The sequence below is a fragment of the Ambystoma mexicanum genome, chromosome 1q (genome assembly GCF_040938575.1).
Source record: "Ambystoma mexicanum isolate Mex_15411 chromosome 1q, UKY_AmexF1_1, whole genome shotgun sequence".
In the NCBI taxonomy this organism is placed as follows: Eukaryota; Metazoa; Chordata; class Amphibia; order Caudata; family Ambystomatidae; genus Ambystoma; species Ambystoma mexicanum.
Window position 1 is genome coordinate 470,280,972 of NC_090922.1, and position 14,650 is coordinate 470,295,621.

At 44.5% G+C, this 14,650-nt stretch overlaps 1 protein-coding gene across 2 annotated transcripts in view; it reads left to right on the top strand.

Annotated features, from left to right (window-relative positions):
- The window catches only part of KCNN4 (potassium calcium-activated channel subfamily N member 4), a 569,890-nt gene that overhangs the window by 364,157 nt on the left and 191,083 nt on the right, over positions 1-14,650 (top strand). For both annotated transcript variants that reach the window (XM_069640748.1, XM_069640755.1), the window contains exon 4: positions 14,404-14,539. In XM_069640748.1, coding sequence (XP_069496849.1) covers positions 14,404-14,539 — 136 coding nt within the window. The remainder of the gene's footprint in view (positions 1-14,403; positions 14,540-14,650) is intronic.

The following is a 14,650-nucleotide window of genomic DNA, read 5'->3' on the forward strand; positions in this document are numbered from 1 at the left end:
GATGATATTACTAGGATTTTGTGTTATCAAGATAATAATCTCGCAATGCCAGAAAACTGCAAAGAAAGCCATAGGGATGAAGATCATGAATGATGTCATGCCAGGATGGAAGCCCAAAGATCTGACTGATGAAGAAATAAAAGACTTTGTGAAGGCCAGCAGGCACCCGCCAGATGCAAAGTTTCTCTATACCTGGAAGCACAGAAACTATGTGGGAAGATGGGTTTACTGTAGCCCGAATGGACAATGGGCCTCATTCCGAGTTTGGAGGTAACCACGCCGCTATTTGCGGCATGGCTGCCTCCGAACTCGTCCAAACTCCGGCCTGGTGAATGGAGTAATTACCAGTCCATTCCGAGGTCAGAGGGACCGGTAATTCCCCATTCACGAGGGCCATTCCCCATTCCCATTTGAGCCCCCAACGGGATCAATGGGAAGGGGGAAGGCAGCAATAACGGTACTGTAAATTACGGTACCTTTATTGACCCCGAGTCCCTTTGCGGGTCCCGTCCTTCACGCCTGCTTTTAGGAAGGACCCGCAAAGGGAACTCGTAGTAGGGCGGTAAGGGTTTAACGGCACCGGTCTCGTTACCGGTGACCGTTAACCCTTACCGCCCTACTCAGAATGAGGCCCAATGTCGACTAATGACATGGAATAAAGGCAAACATGTAAGGACAATAGGAAGCTGAAAGGAGAAATAAAAATATGGACTCCAAAGAGACACTTCTTCAAACCATCATGTATAGATCCAGAAGATGAAGAAGGAATAAACCAAGGCGATCGAGTGAAGATAAACATAGAAGAATCAAGTGAATTGCATCCAAAGAAGGAGATAAAAGTGGTCGATGAATCACCCAGAGGGGGAGTGTAGAGGAGGACCCAAATAAAGCCTGCACTCCCATTGCCCATTTTGAAGCACCAGGAACATTCACACCAAAATATGTGACGTATGATGAGCAAATAAACCAGCAGAGAGCCGCAGTAGGGCTCTGCCCAGCACCCATCAGAAGAGCAACACCTATTGAAGTACCAATACCCAGACAACCATGAACAGTAAGGTATCCATTGAGAAAACCCTACCAACAAATGAGGCAAAATGAAGATTGCCTAAGTACCGTCCCGGAAGAAACCAAAAAAGTCTTAATGGAAGACGAATGGTGACGCCACGAGAGCCCGGATGGACTCACAGATAGAACAAATCACGAACCAAGAATGACACAAGGAGACGAAACGCCATGATAAAAGAGATTGTGAGCGTAAAGGGATGGAAAGCTATCAAAGCGAAGGAGAGTTAAGCTGTAAGCAGGATCAAGATATTCAACCAGCTAACGGCTGTACATATGCTTGAAACCACAAGAAAGCTAAGAAAACAGTATGGCTTGCTATGCTAAGTAGAGGAATAGCGTGGAAAACACCATTGTACATAATCTACCTCAAAACGAAGCACATTATTATAAGTGCGATTCCACTTTACACGAAAAGCAGAATCAATCCAGGTTACTAGAGGCCAAACAAGACAAGATTCATATTCTAGCAAAATTTGAAGAGACGGCTGAATCGAAACTCAGCAGATGCAACTCATGCCAAGAGAGCCAAGGTCATACCAATAGAAGGAACGAACAGTAGTCACATCTAATTGAAACTTAAGAACAGAATATCCTGTCTTTGAAACATCAAGATAAGGAAGCGCAGGCAGGTGGCAAGCCGAATAAGAATTACATTCACAAATCGAGAGAAACTAGGCAAATTCACGGTGTCTGCATCACGTGACCATCCGAGTGAGGAGAAGCACGAGTTCACACCTATGCGTGGCATCCGCCCAGGAAGATATATCGGAACTTTCCCAGACAGAAGATGCAGTTTCGAGGCCAACCACAGTAATGTAATTGACACATTGTTGTTGAAGTGACGATTAATTGTAACCTTAATTGGAGGATGGCCGGGTAGCTGAGGGGGCACCCTGCACCTGGCTAACCATTCTGCGTGCTGCTAAGTAAAGTGGAAATGTATGCATGGGGTTGGTCCCAACCCAATCACAATGGACCAAATAATCCAGGGTCCTATAGTTAGTAGAACCAATGGGACGTCTTACCTTTAGTGACGTCTACAGTGGTCATTTTGAAGGAAGGGCTTAGACGCCCACCTGACAATATTTACCCAAGTCCCTCACTCCGTTACCATATACAGATATAGCACCTATATTAAAGTTACCTTTTACAAATGAATAGAAATGCTTATTAACTTTTGAGCGTTACGCGTCACTTATAACGAATTTTCAGTATAAATTATGTTTTTTTTATGAAGTTCATGGGAGTTGAAGCGAGACAGACTATCCCATCACTGCTGATTGTTATGACGCCCAGTTTTTTGTACTTGTCATTAAACAGACTCCCTTTGCCAGACCATTGAGTTGTCCTTGTTGGTTGGTGTTGGAGTAATAAATCTGCACCCCCATCCATCTCAAGGTGCAGCTATCTCGTCTTAAAGTACTCTCGTAGCAAACCTCGGCTATATGGGCCGGCCGGGGGTCTCCTGAGTACACTAGAAACAAGGGGATTGTATAATTTCATGACAGGCATTTGTGTCTAAACACTGACATGAGCAGCAGTCAGGTATGCGGCTGGCTATAGGGACATGGAGACTATGACGGGCAGACTCGTTCCTACAATTGAGTATTCAGCACCCAATCCACCAGGAAACATGTGAGACAGGTTACCTCAAGCACAGTTTGACATGGTAGTGCAAGGAGACAGCAGCTTGTGAGTAGAGCAGACAACACTAGACTGTGGGTTGCAGGCTTGAAGGAGCCCACGGCTTTGGGGGAGAGCTGGAGGGCCAGGGGCAGAAACTCTTTGGGTAACAGAAAGTCACTGACACAGAGAGAAGCAGCAAGAGCAGATAGTTGCTTTACAGGGGCACAGTGAAAAGTGGTCGGGCTGACTGAACATTGTATACGTCGCTGGACAACCATAGCAGTATGGTTAACCCTGCTTGGGTGTGGGATAATGCCATCCATTGCAACTAATGTCACTGTAAGAAAACATGCCCATGCTGGCTGCACCAACAGATGCCAGTTTTCCCCCGTAAAGGTATACCTCTGTTTGCCTTGCCACTAATGCTACTGTCACAAGACATGTAAAAAGACATGGCCTGGCTCCAAAGAGTCCCTGCTAGCACCCTGTACTTTCCCCTTCCACTGCCCCACTTATTTTCTCTTCCCCCACATGTGCACATTACATTTACTTACACCTCCATGCACAAACTCGTTTCACACTAATTCACAAACTTGGGCTCAGCACACACCCCTTGCAGACACACTGGACACATACACACAAGTGCACACTCACAGTCACACAACCTTCCCATGCATACTTGACGTGCATGTAAATGCTTGCACATACATACATAAAAAATGTGCTTCTACATTGATTGGACTACCATCACTAACATGCTGGCTGAGTGTTTGTCCAGCTCATCAACCCGGGAGCAGGGACAGGTTTGTTGGTGCATTGATGGCTTTTGTTCCAAGCACTCTGGGAACCAAGGGTGGTGGAAACATAATAGTATGGTGGTGTTTATGGACTAAGCACTCCAGTAGATGGGGGTGATGATAGAAGGAAGACATTTGGCTCAAGCACTCTGGGAGCAGGGGGAGTCTGGTTATGGATTTTTCAAGAGCACTCAGGAGGGAGTGGTTGGATGGTGGCATGCGGTTTTGGCCAGAAGGGACACAGAAAAGGTCACAGACAGAAAGGCCGTCCTGTGAATGCAGCAGCTGGAGACACAGGAGATAACCACTGGTGGGGGTGAGCAGAGCAGCAAGCAAAGGAATGAATGATAAACACAGTACTGGAAGGAAAGCACATAATTTCAAAGGCAACTTTTGTTTGGCAAAATTAACATAAAGCCTACACTCATTGTTTTTAATGCTTGAAGACCACATAAAATAACAAATTATGATTTTCGCAATTCATGCCACAAGTGTTGCCAGTTGCTATGCCATCCACACATCCTGCTTTCCAAAACCCTTTCTCTTTATTCCTTGTAGCAATGGTTTTAGTGCATACCTTTATTTGCCAAATATCCCTCATATCAAATTTGCAGTACCCCACCCTGCCCATTCCCCAGAATCATGTCGGCTTTCTTCATGAGGACTGTCTCAACAGCACAGTCCTATGAAACACATGTAATTGCTGCCTTTGCCCTATCTTTGCAAGACATTACATGGCACAGAAGGACAAACTCGTGTTTGTTTCACCAGTTATGCCAGAATGACCACTGTTATAAAACACGTCTATGCTGACTGCACCAATATCCCCACATTAGTACACACTTATGTTTGCTTTGCTGATGATGACATTAATGCCACAGAACAATAAGCCCATGCTGGCTGCACCAATATATGACCAATATCCACTGAGTCAATATATGACTGTATGCTCTCTTCCAAACTTGACATTGCCAATAATGCCAGGCTTGCTGTGCAGATATATGGTAGCCTCCCAAAAAAAACACATTCCTGTTTGCTTTGCACACAATTCTTGTAATAGTACTTGCATACGAATACATGACCTTATGGCTGCATGAATACCCACTTAATAACACACACCTATTTGCTTTGCCCACAACGCCAGTAAGGATACTGTCAGAAAACATGTCCATGCTGTCTATGGCAACATCCCTATGTAAGAACACACTCCTGTTTGCTTTGCCAACAATGGCAGTAATGATACTGTAAGAAATCATATCCAAGTTGGCTGTGCCAGTATATGAATACACTCCTGTCTCCTTTGCCTATAATGCCAACAATGGTACTGTAAGAAAACATGTTGAGGCTGGCTGTGTCAATACAGGGCCGGTATCCCCAAACTCCTGTTTGCTTTGCCCATGATGCTATTAATGCCACCGTAAGCACCTTTCTGTGTTCACCAGGTGGGGCTGACTGCTTGGGACTCATTGGACCGCCCCTAGAACACCATTATAACACTGTAATTATGAGACTGATGCCCAGTGTTTTGTTTGTTGGTTTATGTTGCAGTTCAATCTGTACCTTGGCACCATGATCTCCTGTTATTTTTTCTGTAATGTGATGATGCTTATATGCACATAAACAGATTGTAAAATAAATGTATGCCACTGTAAGAATATACAGCAATATAGGGCCAGTATTCCCACAGGAAAAAACACTCATATTTGCCTTGCTCATAATGCCAGTAATGCCCTGTATGAAAGCATGCCCATGCTGACTTTGACAATGTCTGCATATAAGCACACGCTCATGTTTGCTTTGCTCATAATGCCAGTAATGCCACTGTATGAAAGCATGCCCATGCTGACCTTGACAATATCTGCATATAAGCACACGCTCATGTTTGCCTTGCTCATAATGCCAGTAATACCACTGTATGAAAGCATGCCCATGCTGACCTTGACAATATCTGCATATAAGCACACACTCATGTTTGTCATGCTCATAATGCCAGTAATGCCACTGTATGAAAGCATGCCCATGCTGACCTTGACAATATCTGCATATAAGCACACGCTCATGTTTGCCTTGCTCATAATGCCAGTAATGCCACTGTATGAAAGCATGCCCATGCTGACTTTGACAATATCTGCATATAAGCACACGCTCATGTTTGCTTTGCTCATAATGCCAGTAATGCCACTGTATGAAAGCATGCCCATGCTGACCTTGACAATATCTGCATATAAGCAAACGCTCATGTTTGCCTTGCTCATAATGCCAGTAATGCCACTGTATGAAAGCATGCCCATGCTGACTTTGACAATATCTGCATATAAGCACACGCTCATGTTTGCTTTGCTCATAATGCCAGTAATGCCACTGTATGAAAGCATGCCCATGCTGACTTTGACAATATCTGCATATAAGCACACGCTCATGTTTGCTTTGCTCATAATGCCAGTAATGCCACTGTATGAAAGCATGCCCATGCTGACTTTGACTATATCTGCATATAAGCACCCACTCATGTTTGCTTTGCTCATAATGCCAGTAATGCCACTGTATGAAAGCATGCCCATGCTGACTTTGACAATATCTGCATATAAGCACACACTCATGTTTGCTTTGCTCATAATGCCAGTAATGCCACTGTATGAAAGCATGCCCATGCTGACTTTGACAATATCTGCATATAAGCACCCACTCATGTTTGCTTTGCTCATAATGCCACTAATGCACTAAGAAATGGTATCCCCATACAAGTCCACCCACATGTTTGTTTTGCCCATACAGCCAGTAATTACTATTATATGTGTATAGTGCAAACTAATCGCATCTAGACGTTACCATACAACAGATCGTAGTGGTGAAATCAGGAGATTACTGAAGCTAAAAAACTAGAAGAGACAAAGGGCCTGAGTTATAGAATGTGCACATAAATCCTGCAAAGTCCCTTGCGCCGAAAATTACTTTGCACACTGTTATGGCTCTCCCTGTTGCCTCCCCACATTAGAAAGACCCAATTCCCCTTCCCCCCACCGCAACTTACCTGCGAGACTGGAGCCTTTTCCGCTCCAGTCCCCGATGCGCCTCCCTTCTGGCCACAGCCATTAAAATAGAAAAGGTACTAGGTCACTTTTCAGATGAGGGGCCCAATTTTGGAACGTGTTTTCCATGGCCGCCGTCATCCAAAAAGGGACCTAGTCCCTTTTCTATATTAATTGCGTTGGCTGTCATTTTTTATCTCCGAAATGGGAAATGGGCTTGTGCTGAGTTCATTTCCCGTCTGACAACATAAAACGAAAACTATCTGCACTCCGGCAAATCTCGGGATGCAAATTGCTTTCACGCCCCGGCTGGGGGACGGACATGGGCTTTAACGGCCCGCAGCCCCAGCTGAGGCCCTTGCTTTGCTCTGGCCTACCAGAGCTTGGGCTGGTGGGCTTTTTAAGCCCCTGTCCAACCCACAGCCTGGGTGTGAAAGCTATATTGAGGATGGGGGTCAGAACCACCTGCTCCAAAGAGCCTGGAACCGCTCCCTCCCTTAAACACAGGGAGACAAACTGAGTGTTGGTATGTTAAATGAGCAGAGCAAGCTGTTTAGCAGCAGTGCCTGGGAGAGCACCCTGCATGTGACAGGTGGAAGTAAAGAAGAAAGAAGTTGAAGGATGTCAGTAGGGCCTAAAGGAGGGAACACAAAGATATAACGTTTAGACTGGATGGTGCTTTACCACTCAAGTTTAGAAGGTGCAAAGGTCGGGGTCATTCTCTATGTCAGCTTGAATTATCTTGACTTTGCTAAAATAAAGAAATGGTTGAAAGACTCACACAACTGTTGGAGTGGCCAGGTTTCTCTTGACAGCACAGTGGCGCCAGATAGCTATCGACAATCTGAAAAAACATCTAAGGTTTGTTAGTCGCAGACTAGAGGGTCAAATGGGGGGAGTGTTTCTTCCTTCTTTTGTTAACGACTCATTGGAGCAAGGAATTGTGCCTCTCAGCCTGAAACAGTCTTGGATCACTGCTTTGTTCAAGAATTCAGATCTCAGTTCTGAGTAGCCCAGCAGCTACAGACCTTTTGCTAATGTCCCTTTCCTTGCAGGAAACTAGGAAAAAGTTGTCACCGCACAGCTCCAGACATTTGTTGAGGTGACGGCAATCCGTATTCAGACTGGGTCGTGGTACTAAAACTTCCCTAGTCAATGTCGGAGTTCAGCTACTCTGGAAACTGGATTAGCATCTTGATTCCTTGCTTGTCACGCTTGATCTAGCAGCTGCTTTTAACACTCTTGGCCAGAGTTACATTTTTGTAAAGGTTGCCCTCTCTTGCCGGGCATCAGACAAACCTATTAGATGGTTTGACTATTCTTGTGTGTGGTAGAACCACTTGTGTAATGCAAGCATATTTTTCTACCCATCCATCACCAGTAAACTTTGGGGTGGCCCTTGGTCCGCTCTTAACACTTTACTATTTAACGTATGCACAAAACCTTTCCATGACTTAATGGAGTCTTTGAAAGTGGGATTTCATTGTTGTGTAGGTGATTCCCAGCTTTTTTCGAAACTTTAAGTAATCTAACTTCGGATAATGAACGCCTTGGAACAATCTTCGGTTCTATTAAGAGCTGGAAGCAAGAGAACTGATTGCATTCAAACAGCAATAAAACTGTGCTAATTCAGATTCACAAATGTAAAAAGGAAGATCTACTCAGTCAGTTGCCGGTGTTGACCTTGGATTCCCAGTTGTTGCCTATTGTGTCGAAGGTGAGGGCTCGTGGAGGTGCTTTTGATTCTTCACTCCCAATGACCTCAAAGATGAAGGCCATTGTTATCAATTCTAGCTATGGTATCCGGCTCCTCCGACAAATTCGCCCCTTCCTCTTGGATGAACATCCGAGCATTATTGCCAGATCAATTGTGAGTGCCAAACTGCCGTGCTAATGCCATCTTCATGGGAGCAGCTACATATCTGATACAAAGACTTTAACTGGTGCAAAAATGTGTAGCCAAGATTGTTCCCTGTTTGTTGTATAGAGCTCACATCACCCCAATTCTCCATCCTTTGTGCTGGCTGTCTGAGGAGACAAGAATACTATTCCAGGTGGCTACCCTAGTGTAAACATGTCCTAGCATCACCCCTAGATATGTGACTTACCAAACTGTCTTGCATAAACCTTCTAGAACACTGTGCATATCTTTTCTAATGTTGGCTGCCACCCCCACCGCCACCCAGATTCAATTTACAATCTACGGTTGAAAAAGGCTTTTTTATTTCAGGACACAATTATTTGAAAATCTCTCCCGGAATCTCAGAGAGCTGCCCTAACTTGCTGAGATTTAAGAAAAAACTCAAATGATTTTCACTCTTGAGCTAGGATTTCGTACGACGGACCCTCAGATCCATCACGATGTGCCTTTTGGTTTAAGTACTAAATAAGTATGAGCCTGTGGTCTTGACATAAAATTGAAGTTTCACCTACGCAGCACTCTTCCCCTGCCAATCAAATTATACCCTGGCCCGGGAGAATATTATAGTAATGTTTTCTAATATTTTCAATCAAAAGCATAATCGTGTGTATAATCAAAGTGGAGCCAAAATGTAGACAGGATCGGGAAACCCACTTACAGACTAACATTTCGACATAATAAATGTCTTTTGAAGTGAACACATGGACAGTGGGAATGATAAAACAAATATGTAAATACCTATATCCTGATTCAAAGGGTGGTCCGGCTCTTCCCAAACACTCTGGCACATTCCAGGAAGATTTGACCCCAACTATTATTCCATCTATAGACTCCAAAATCATCTTTCACCTCAGTTGTGGAACATGGTCTTCAGCATGATTTCCCCCCCCCCCCCCACCCCCGAAACATCATTCTGCAAATACCTTGTACGTCAGGCAAGCCACAACCTTCCTTTTAATCGGTATTATTCTGTCAAAATAATGATAATGATAATGATGTGTTATTTATATAGCGCCTTAATCCAAACCTGGGAAAATACTGGGAAAGTGGTCTCCTCATTAATTTCCTCTCATCTCAGCAGTTTGTTACTTACCTAACCACACGTCCCATCCTGGTGTTCTGCCCACATGGATCATAAGTCTTAGACTGTACATTCCTTTTCTTTTGTTTCCAGCATCTAGTCTTCTACCTTTGCCATTTCCTTTTTTCCCTTTATCATTGTTGGCAAGATGAAATCTACTTTCTTTACTCATTTAGCCGCAAGTGCTTCTTGCACCAGGTCTGACACATCATGTGGTTTATTTTCCTCCTCCTTTTCATCCCACTTATTTTCTTCAATATCAATTATGACCTGACTGCTCTTAGCCACATTCCCACTGATCATCCCAATTTCAATTTTCTCTTCATCTTGTTGCTTACAGATCTATAATATAGCTTCCACACCAGGGGCAGAGGGGACAGGGGCTTTACCAACCCGCCAGCCCCAAGCTTTGGTAGGCCTGAGCAAAGTGAGGGCTTCAGCTCGGGCTGTGGGGCGTTAAAGCCCATGTCCGCCCTGGGATTTTTCCAGAGTGCGGATAGTTTTCATTTTTTTTCCCTTCCGACTGGAGGTGAGTTCAGCGCGAGCACAGCTCCCGTCAGAGAAAAATAAAATGTCAAAACCATGGCCACTGCCATTCAACTCGAAAAGGGACAAGGTGACCTGTCAGATAATGGTGGCCATGGAAAACAAGTTCCAAAATGGCCGCTGTCATCCAAAAGGGGCCTAGTACCTTTTCTATGTTTATGGCGGTGGCCATTTTTTATGACATTTGTTTATACAGGCGGTGAATGCACAATCGCACCCGGGAAAGGCAGATTGTGATTGATCAGATTGCAAATAGTATTTAATCTAGTACATTTAAATGGTCATTAATTTCTATGGATTTTGCGTCATAGAACTTCCCCAATGAGACGAGAACCAGATGCAGTGCTTTCAAAAGGCAATCATCCTGGCAGGATTAGCCTGAGCCCCCTCTTCATCTGGCTTCTGAATCTCATGGTCTATCCCCGTCCTCAATGACATGGATCTCAGAAAGACACCAATATTATTATTTAAACCTTATCTGTAAAACATATGTAAATCCAACAATTCACTCCATCTCACAGTTCCCAACTCTACAGATGAACACAATATATGTTTAATTTGAACGTTAAATACCGGCATAGTTAGGGAGCACAGTAAGTCTGTAGCTAGGTGAGCACCGTGCCCCTCCCATTGTCCCAATGAAAGAGGCAATGTCACGAGTAGGTGCTAAATATTTTCACTCATATTTTCTGTTGTAATTGCTAGTTATTTATTGTTACTCGTTTAGATAGGGTGCAATGTCTTCCATTAAGGCAGGTCAGCACAAGAAAATTAAGGAAGGTGGAAACAGGTGATGCTACACAGGAATAAGCATGCAGTATAGATGCAGAAAAACAAATAGATGGCCGTCTGTTAGTTTGAACGCTTTGCAGACAATTAGTATAGACAGAAAGAAATACTGCCAGTACTGCCATTGGAAGAACACAATCATGACAGCTTTCCCAAATATGACTAGTATGTTCCCCTGTGAGACTACATCTGTGATGGCTTTACCCCAAAATGCAAGCATTTGCGGCTTTAAGGGTACACCTGTGATTCCTCTGCCCAAATAGCATGAACTTGTGCCCCTGTGAGGACACACCTGCAAAGGTATTGTCCCAAATATTACCAGTGTTTGCCCATGTAAGGACACAACTATGTTTGCTTTGCCCCAAAATGCCAGCATGTGCCCCTATAAGAACACACGTGCTATGGCTATGCCCCAAAATGGCAGCATTTTCCCCTGTAAGGTCTCGCCTGTGATTGCTTCGCACCAGCATGCCAGCATTTGCCCTTGTAAGGACAAAGCCTGCAGTTGCTTTGCCCCAATATGCCAGCATTTGTCCCTTTAGGGCTACACCAATGACAGCTTGGCACCAACATGACAGAATGTTCCCCTGTAGGGACTTACCACTGCTAGTTTTGCCCCCAAATTGCCAGCAATTGTCCCTGTAAGAAGATTCAAAGTCTTACATTAAGCATAGACAGGAAACTACATCTATGCTTAATGTAGTAGCGCGCAAACCCTAATTTGCACGTATCTAACCTTCAAAGGTATTTACTAGGTATATGGGCCTTAATCTAAGTACTCTTTGTCAAATGACATCTCATTCTGAGATCGTGACATCAGAAATGTAGAAATAAAGGTTTTTGTCATGATTTTTCCCCACTACACAGTCCTACGGGTCCGAAGACATCCGCCCCTCCAGCCCCCGCCTCACCCCATTATCTGGAGTGTAGTTCCGTTTAAGGATGTGCTTCCCATTTGACATTCATAATAATAATACTAATAATAACAATAAATATCCCCCCTCCTTACATAGTCTCAAAAATTGCAATGTGCATGAGTACCTCGAGTGGATGGCACAGCCAATCAGAGGGCTCGGAATGCAAGCTTTACCCAGTGGTCATGGCCTGAAATCTAAGCCCGCTGATCTTAGGGTCCACCATCATTCCCTGCCTTTCTTACTTATGCAGTAACTCTACATTCCTCCATTACATCCCACCCCCATTCTTCACTGCATACTCGCCTGACCTCGCGGGATGAAGGCCGGTTTGGCACACTCCTTTCTTCGTAAACACCAGCCATGGAAATGGAAAAGGGACTCCATGCAGTTCTGTTCACCACGTCTATGGTGTCTACCTTGCTTTGAAGTTTATATTTTACTTAATAGACCACCAGCGCATTCTACACACAGCATTTCTCATTTTAAACAAAAACTCTATTAGGACTCCGGATTTAATGCTGGGATGCTAATAGCTATAATCCTTTTCAACAGAAGGCTTTTCCTGATGGAAACGGTGGCATGGACCCGGGCCAGACAGGGTTAAAAAAAAGTCTCTCTCTCGGAGCCAAAAAATGAGTTCCATATCCAGAATTCACAAAACATGAATTTTCAAGACAAATTGCATAGGGGGCACGTCAAAGGTAAGTCAGAGTTAATCACAGTAATGTTTTTGTGAATAAGCCCTTAAGTGAGTTAAGTTGCGCAACATATGCACAGATAAATTGCCCACTCTGACTTGGTGGCCCTTTTAGCATTGTACTGTTGCCCTATTTTCCTGTTAGCCTATGCCCCAGTCTGAGCCTGTTGGGGATCTGGTTAACGGCACTGGGCTGTTACAGCCCGTTAAAGCCTTCTGTCTATTGAACCTCTGGGATATTGCTTAATTATTACCCAGTGGAGCGTGGGGGGCGGCATCCCAGCTAATGAGGAGGCTCAGAATGGGGTCTTTACCACACTGGGAAAGACCCTGCTCCGAGCTTCTTCAGAGCGGGAGGCCACCATCTTCCCTCACTGGGTAGCAGGTAAGTGTGCTCCCCTCCTCCCCCGCCCTGTCCTTCCCACCCCCACGCCCATTTTCCACATCTTCAACCTCCATCCACCCCAATTACATTTTCCTGCCTCCTCCCTCTTTGGTGCCGTGAACACTAGGGTTCCCGGCACGTCCTGGCATGCGAATGGTCGCCATGGAAAGTGAGACGCGACGGATTACCATGAAATGATCAGAAAAAAAGACTTAATGAGAAATGTCAGAATTTTATTTGGTCGCATTTGTTTTTAATAATGCTGGGGGAGAACCCCTACGCCACCCTCCATGAACCCCCCTTACTTACCCCTAGCTTCACCTATACCCTTCTCCTTCCCCCACATCTATATGTTAATAAACATGTACAAAAATCCCTAACAAATTTCGATCAAATAAATTCAGTCGTTTCTCATTAGGTAATATTGTATTTGATTATTTCTGCGGATACCAGAAGCCACTACCTGTACTTCCGTTCTCCCCGATCCATGGTAGCCATCTTTATTTGTACTATTTTCTTGATAAAAATAAACTATTAGTCCTCCGGTACAACGTGCCAGGGTACTAATAGCAATAGAACCCTCGGAGGGGGAATTATAGTTAAGTCCCTCGCTTCACTCGGGCTTGTAACTGACACCTTGGGGCATTGCCAGACCAATAATACCTCCCCATCTCAGGTTCTATTACTTCATTATCACATTGAAATGTTGGCTGACTATTGCAAACAATGGGTCAGGAGAGGGCCTTAACCACTGTTACTGCTGTTTCCCTCCAATGTTCCAAATAAGTTGCCATTGTCTAATTTAGCCAACATCTCACAATAACAATGCACACTCCAAGGGTTCCAAGTATGTTCACCAATAATTTTCTTTTGGTTATCCTGTTTTGTGGTTTTTGCCATTTTATTATGGCATTCTAGCATGGAGAAGAGGGCAGTAAAATGTACTATGGTCTGGCAATTTAGGGTGGAAGGAACTTTCCAGCCAATCAGAGCAACGGAGTGTTCCCCTCCATCTGATTTGCCAGGCCTACCCTTACCTTGAAATGAAAAATTCACAGTAAATTTGCATGTTTTAAACCATTGATTAAAAGCTTAACATGTAACTAGTGTGTGTGTGTTTTTTTAACACGTGCTGACTGATGTGTGAGCCTGCACTGACTGACAGTACTAAAATCAAAAGCGGGACACATTTGTTTTCCTAGCTCATGTTTTTTGGGCCAGTCTACTGGTGGGCTCTTGTAAATAATGGCTGAGTAGATGGCCTTACCCAGTTAGTTCATATCACCTAATGGCCACATTGTTTTCCCTGAAGACCGTTTTTGCCCCCGTCCTTCACTACTCTGACCCAGGCCCAGTAGCCTCCCAGGGACTGGTCTACCCAGTTTCCATATCTGCTCCCCAAGCTTCACAGACCAGGCTAGGTTTCGATTCCCAGGAGAGCTCTTCTTAAAAGTGACAGTGTGTTACTGTATAATGTTTCATACCAGCACAGGCAGCTCTAATCACAACCCTTTCTGACACCTGGGTATATATTTTTTTCCGCACAGGCAGAGCTTCAACGAGACGGACCACCTCACCAGCGCCATGTGGCTCATCCCCATCACCTTCCTCACCATTGGCTACGGGGACGCCGTGCCCCACACCATCTGCGGGAGGATCGTCTGCCTCTGCACCGGGGTGATGGTAGGATATGCAGAGGGGCGCCGGCACCTCCAGCAGTGTGTTGCATGTTAGAGATTTGAAATATAGTGCCCCAATGTCATGGCTAGTTGTAGTCACCCACCCTACATTAAA